The 6,866-nt window shown below is 37.0% G+C and overlaps 2 protein-coding genes across 2 annotated transcripts; both read left to right on the top strand.

Annotated features, from left to right (window-relative positions):
* The first annotated feature begins 4,386 nt into the window (after nt 1-4,386).
* On the top strand, nt 4,387-5,364 carry LOC147488241 (uncharacterized). Its single transcript, XM_086574317.1, has one exon. The coding sequence runs from the start codon at nt 4,387-4,389 to the stop codon at nt 5,362-5,364; it is 978 nt and encodes a 325-aa protein (XP_086430443.1).
* A 360-nt stretch (nt 5,365-5,724) lies between these two features.
* LOC147488240 (uncharacterized) lies at nt 5,725-6,547 on the top strand. Its single transcript, XM_086574316.1, has 2 exons — nt 5,725-6,065; nt 6,493-6,547. The coding sequence occupies exons 1-2, from the start codon at nt 5,725-5,727 to the stop codon at nt 6,545-6,547; spliced, it is 396 nt and encodes a 131-aa protein (XP_086430442.1).
* Nucleotides 6,548-6,866: the final 319 nt, after the last annotated feature.

Here is a 6,866-nt window from a genome sequence, read left to right as displayed (position 1 = left end):
ACATCTTGAAGAAAATGTAAAGACGTCACATGAACTGCAATGTCGTCTAAATCCCGCCATGAAGGATATGGTTAGGGAGGAAGTTTTAAGGATATTCAATGCGGGTATTATATACCCTATCTCTGATAGTGTTTGGGTAAGTCCAGTCCATGTTGTTCCCAAGAAGTATGACATTATAGTTGTGCGAAATGATAAAGATGAATGCATATCCACTCGCATCCCAATGAAATGGAGAATATACATTGATTATAGCAAACTTAATGCGGTAACTTGTAAGGATCACTTCCCACTTCCTTTCATCGACCAGATGCTTGAATGTTTAGCAGGTCATGCATATTATTGTTTTCTTGATGGATATTCATGCTATTTTCAAATTGTAATCGATCCTGCTGATCAAGAAAAAACAACGTTCACTTGTCCCTTTGGCACCTTTGCATATAAACGAATGCCTTTCAGCCGTTGTAATTCCCTGGTACATTCCAACGTTGTATGCTTCACATATTCAGTGATATGGTTGAACGTTTTATGGAAGTTTTCATGGATAATTTCTCAATATATAGAAACTCATTCGATAGATGCCTATCAAATCTTTCCCAGGTTTTTGTGCATTGTGAAGAGAAAAATCTCTTCCTTAACTGGGAAAAATGTCATTTTATGGTTACCAAAGAAATCGTTCTAGGACATATTGTTTCAAAGGACGGAATAGAAGTTGATAAAGCTAAGATTGAAAAAATTGCATCTCTTCCTATACTGAGGACAGTTCGAGACATATGTGCCTTTTTAGGCCACACAAGGTTTTATAGGAGATTTATTTAAGATTTCTCTAAGGTTGCTCAACCTTTAACAAATCTCCTTCTTAAAGATGTCGTCTTTGACTTCAATTTCAATTGCAAACAAGCTTTTGAGACCTTAAAAACCGCCCTGACTACATCTCCTATAATTTAACCACCTGATTGGTCTAAACCATTTGAACTAATGTGTGACGCTAGTGATTATGCTATTAGAGCTATCCTAGGGAAATGCCTAGATGGCAAATCCATTGTCATTTACTACGCTAGTAAAACTCTTAATGAAGCTCAACGTAACTATACCACCACTGAGAAAGAGTTCTTTGTTGTTGTCTATGCATTGGATAAGTTTCATCCATACCTAGTTGGTTCTTCGACAATAGTCTACACTGACCATGCATCACTTTGTTATCTACTAGCGACAAAAGATGCAAAACAGAGGTTAATCCAATGGATCCTCCTTTTGCAAGAGTTTACTCTAGAAATTAGAGATAAAAAAGGTTGCGAGAATGTTGTTGCCCACCATTTATCACGACTCGTCAGTGATGTCAATAATGATCCAAACTGACCCCATCTGTGATTCCTTTCCTGATTAACACTTGTACTCAGTCTTTTCGTTTCCTTCGTATGCTGATATAGTAAACTACCTAGTTACCGAGGAAGTCCTTTCATCGTGGCCTTGTGCTGATTGAAAAAAGTTCTTCTCCACTGTGAAATTTTATTTCTGGGATGATCCCTACTTGCAAGTATTGTTCAGACCAACTAATCCGCCATTGCATTCCTAACTGGGAACAAAATGACGTGTTATCCTTCTGTCATGAACAATCTTGTGGCGGTCATTTTAGTGGTAAGAAAACTGCTACCAAGGTTCTATAATGTGGTTTTTACTGGCCAACACTGTTTGGAGATGCACATGAGCATTACAAAGCATGCACCCACTACCAACAGCTAGGACGCATTACTCAACGCAATATGATGCCCTTAAATCCAATTCTAATTGTCAAAATTTTTGATGTTTGGGGCATTGACTTCATGGGTCTCTTTCCAAATTCTCATGGCTTTCTCTACATCCTGGTAGCTGTTAACTTTGTGTCAAAATGGATTAAGGCAATAACATGTCGTGCTAATGATCATAAGACTGTCGTTTTATTTGTAAAGGAAAATATTTTCTCTCGTTTTGGTAATCCTAGAGCTATCATTAGTAATGGGGGAAAATATTTTTGTAATAAAATTTTTGAGTTGTTATTAAAGAAATATGGAGTCACCCACAACGTGGCAACTCCGTATCATCCTCAGACCAGTGGCCAAGTGGAAGTCTCTAATAGAGAAATTAAGTCCATTTTAAAGAAACACACTTAATCCATCTGGGAAAGACTGGTCTCTCCGATTATCTGATGCCTTGTAGGCATATAGAATGACTTTTAAGACACCCATAGGGATGTCTCCTTACCACCCCATTTTTGTAAAACTTTGTCATCTGCCGGTTGAACTTGAGCATCATGCTCTATGGGCCATTAAAAGCCTCAATTACAATACCAATGTGGCAGGCGAGAAACGAAAATTGCAATTAAATAAGCTTGAGGAAATTCGGAGTGATGCATATGATCTCTCGAAGTTCTATAAAGCCAACATGATAAAAGAGTGCACGACAAGCACATATTGAGAAAATATTTCAAAATTGGTCAAAAAGTTTTGTTGTACAACTCAAGATTACACATTTTTTCAAGAAAATTGAAAACACAATGGTCTGGTCCTTTCATTGTCTCTACTGTCACCCTTTATGGGGCAATCTCTTTGAAAAATTTAAACGATAATAGCGAATTTCAAGTAAATTTGCAACGCCTTAAACAATATCATAAGTTACACTTTCTAGATGTCGAAAAGACTCTTCTCCAAGATCTAGTCTAAAAAGACTACTAGATTCACTGGCGTACTTCCTTCCATGTGTTTAAAAAAGGGAAAGTACACCATGTTGGTAGCTAGTCCCTCTTTTCTTTTCTCCTCTCAATATCTCTTAGAGTGTGTGGTTGCAAGCGCTGGAATCATAGTCCACAACAACTCTATTTTAGAACTAAGTATAAATGTCTTCTGATAATCGAGCAAACGTGTCTTCTGGTAAACAATGGGCACCAAAAGTTTCCCCTCCTTCTTTTTCTTCCCGTTTCTACTCTCTTCCTCGCAGACTTCATCTAATCATTTGGTGTAAGTCTCACTCATTTCGAATAGGTAATGGTTGTAGTACTTTTTCTTATAAACAACGTGCACGAAAGATGGGGTAGTGTATGCATTGTCAAACACCTTTATGTCTAGGTCTTCAATCACTATCCGATACTTACTGGTATAAGGTATATTTTTGCTTGACACCAACTGGGCAGGATAAACTTTGTCACTGTGTCGTTGCTCCCACGGGTTAGGAATCGTCTTGAAGATCTGATGTTAAAAGACTCACAATCGTCTTGAGGATCTGACGTTAAAAGATTCACAATCGTCTTGAGGATATGACGTTAAAAGACTTAACATGTATATATTCAAGTTTTTTTTTTCCCATCTCCCCTTAGCATAATCACTATGCCCAACGAGATTCATTTTTAACATCGGATGTTGCCTACTCGGGACCTGGGCAATAGATGTCACCATACCAACCCCTAGTTGTTTCATACTTGAGTTCATTTTGGGGCAATTTGAGACTATACCATATGTAATAAGGGTAATATTATGAGACCATTGCACCCCTCATGCAGTCAAGGATGGTGCCATCCTACACCTAGGCCCCCAAAACATAAAGGTTAAGCCACAGTCTGGCTAGATTGGGTTCGCTCCAACACCGACATGACAATCAATGGTGGAGCCAGGGGGGCCCAGGGCACACCATGGCGTACTCTCAACTTGAACAAAAAAAAAATAGTTAGTGTATCAAGCGCAAGTGCTAAGAAGAAAAAAAATTGGCATGTATTGATGCCTGATGTACTATGTACTTGATGTCTTGATGTGTTGTACTTGATGTCATGATGTGTAAAAGGAAAAAGGTAGAAACGAAACCAAAAGGCCCATGTGCTGATGCATGACTCGTGACTTCTTGAGAGGTGATAACAGTACCAAAAAGCCAAAAAAATAAAAATAAAAAATAAAAAACACAACAATCACTCCACCGAAAAAACCCACCCATATATAAACCCAAACAAATAAACCTTCTCACTGCTCACGTACTCTACTCCTCCTCTTTTCCATTCTCTATTACTCTATATTAAAATTTAAGTCTTCTACTCTTCTACTGAAACAAAAAACTTTACATCTACCGGTTTTGTGGAGGTAACTAAATAACCCTTATATTATTTAATTTTTTGTCGCCTTTTTGTAGTGATTCCTAAACCAAATTAATTATTTAGATTTTTATATGTTTGTGATTATTATTTTATTTTGTGTACATCATTGGTGGTTTATTTTAATTGTTTAAATAGTTATGCTAAAGTATTTGATAAAAGAAAAGTCGTTGCCCGCTCAACCAACTAGTAACACAGATTATGTTGTTAGTGTTGAAGTACGATCCTCTTCAAAGTGAAGCCACCATGAAACTGAGGATGGTGGTGTTGAACAACCTATGTCAAAGCGGGTTCAACATGAAAATCGTGAAGAACTTGACTTGTCTAGTCTTTCGGGAGACTCTGGATTGAGGAACAAGATTTCAGATTATCATCCTAATGATCATGACTCAGTGAAAAGAACATATTTGCTAAGGGGTCCTTGCCAACCTAATCATACTTTTCCTCAAAGGACAATAGGCAAAAGGAACTGTCACTTTCAGAAAGAGTGGTATGGAGAGTTTAGTTGGTTGGAATATAGTATTCACAAAGATGTCGCGTTTTGGCACTATTGTTATCTCTTTAAACCTGATCAAGGGGCACAAGGAGGCGGAGATGTTTTTTCTCACAAGGGGTTTACTAATTGGGAAAGGAAAACCAAATTAAAAGAGCATGTTGGAGGACCAAATAGTACTCATAACATTGCTTACAGGGCAGCACGGGCATTGCTAAATCAAGAGCAGCATATCGAAACATTTCTTGAGAGACAATCTGACCAAGTTCGAAGGGATTATCTAATACATCTAACTGCAATAATTGATTGTATTAGGTTTCTTTTGAGACAAGGTTTCGCTTTCCGTGGCCATGATAAATTAGAGGAGTCGATCAATAAAGGAAATTTTCTTGAACTTATACGATTTTTAAAAGATCATAACGAAGTCATTAAGAACGTTCTTGATAATGCTTCTAAAAATTGGAAATTGACCTTGCCTGATATACAAAAAGAGATTGTAAATGCAGCTGCTGTGGAAACTATAAATGCTATTTTAAAGGATTATGGAAATTCATTGTTTGCTATTTTAGTCGATGAAGCACGTGATATATCAATTAAAGAGCAAATGGCAGTTGTTTTGCGTTATGTCGACAAGAAAGGTTATGTGATTGAGAGATTTTTTGGAGCTGTGCATGTTAAGGAAACTAATGCAATAACACTTAAAAAGGCAATTGATAAGTTGTTCTCTAAGCATGGGTTAAGCATATCTAAACTACGTGGATAAGGGTATGATGGGGCCAGCAATATGCAAGGTGATTTGAATGGCCTAAAAACACTTATAATGAAAGAGAATGAGTCTACATTTTATGCTCATTATTTCGCTCATCAGCTTTAGTTAGCCCTTGTATCAGTTGCAAAGAACCATGAGTCAATTGCTAACCTTTTTAGAGTTCTCTCTAATGTGGTAAATACTGTTGGAGCATCATGTAAGCGATGGGATATGTTACGCGAAGCAATGAAGGCTAGAGTTGTTGCAGCCTTACAAAGCAGAGAAATTTCAAGTGGCAAAGGGTTGAATCAAGAGACTAGTCTTAAATGATTTGGTGACACTCGATGGGGCTCACACTATTATACACTTCTTGGCATGATAAACACTTATGGTTCAGTACTTGATGTGCTTGATAATATAGCAGAAGATGGTTCAAGCTCGGAACAAAGAGGTGAGGCTTACAGATTATTGAGTTCAGTGCAGTCTTTTGAATTTATCTTAAATTTGCATTTGATGAAAGAGATATTGGGAATTAGCAATGATTTGTCAAAGCCTTTGCAACTTGAAGACCAAGACATTGTCAATGCTATGGCTCTTGTTAAAATAACAAAGGTACGCTTACAAAAGATGAGAGATGATGGGTGGGATAGTCTCCTGATTGAAGTTTCCTCAGTATGTGCCAAACATGATGTGCTTGTTCCAAATATGGAAGAGAGGTATGTGGCTCGAGGGAGGTCTCGACGAAGAGCGGAAGGAAGCACTAATTTACATTAATATCGTGTTGGATTATTCTATCACTGTATTGATTTGCAACTTCAAAAGTTAATCAACCGGTTTAATGAAGCAAACACAAAATTACTTCTTTGCATAACTTGTCTTGATCCTTGTGAGTCGTTTGCTGCTTTCGATAAGCAAAAGTTGATCCATTTTGCTCGACTTTATCCCGATGATTTTTCAGAGATAGATCAGATGGAATTAGCGGATCAGCTTGAGAATTATATCATTGATGTGCGTTCTGATACTAAGTTTGGCAAAATAAATAGAATTAGCGGCCTAACCAAAAAAATGGTTGAGACGAAGAAAGACATTGTGTACCCTCTTGTGTATGTTGATTAAGTTGGCACTGATTTTACCTGTTGCTAGTGCTCGTGGAGAAGGCATTTTCTGCTATGAATATCATAAAGAATCATCTGCATAATCAGATGGCAGATGAAAGGTTGAATGATTATTTAATAACATACATTGAAAAAAAAGTTTTTGATAGCATTGATACCGAGTTGATCTTGCAACGCTTCCAAAAGATGAAGAAGGATGACAAAAAAGAAGGTCGTCGGGGACAACTATGAATAAGTATTTGTTTAGATTGAATTATTTTTTTATTTTTTTTATATTACATTTATTGAAATTTTTTTATGTTCGAAATATACTTGTTTTGTGATCGGGTTTGAATTTTTAGTTAAAAAAAATTAGTGTATTGTTTTTTTTATGCTTGGTTTCTAGGTGGCTCACCCTCACTT

The sequence above is a fragment of the Coptis chinensis genome, chromosome 7, assembly GCF_015680905.1.
Source record: "Coptis chinensis isolate HL-2020 chromosome 7, ASM1568090v1, whole genome shotgun sequence".
Lineage (NCBI taxonomy): Eukaryota > Viridiplantae > Streptophyta > Magnoliopsida > Ranunculales > Ranunculaceae > Coptis > Coptis chinensis.
This window is presented reverse-complemented; position numbering and strand designations above follow the sequence as displayed.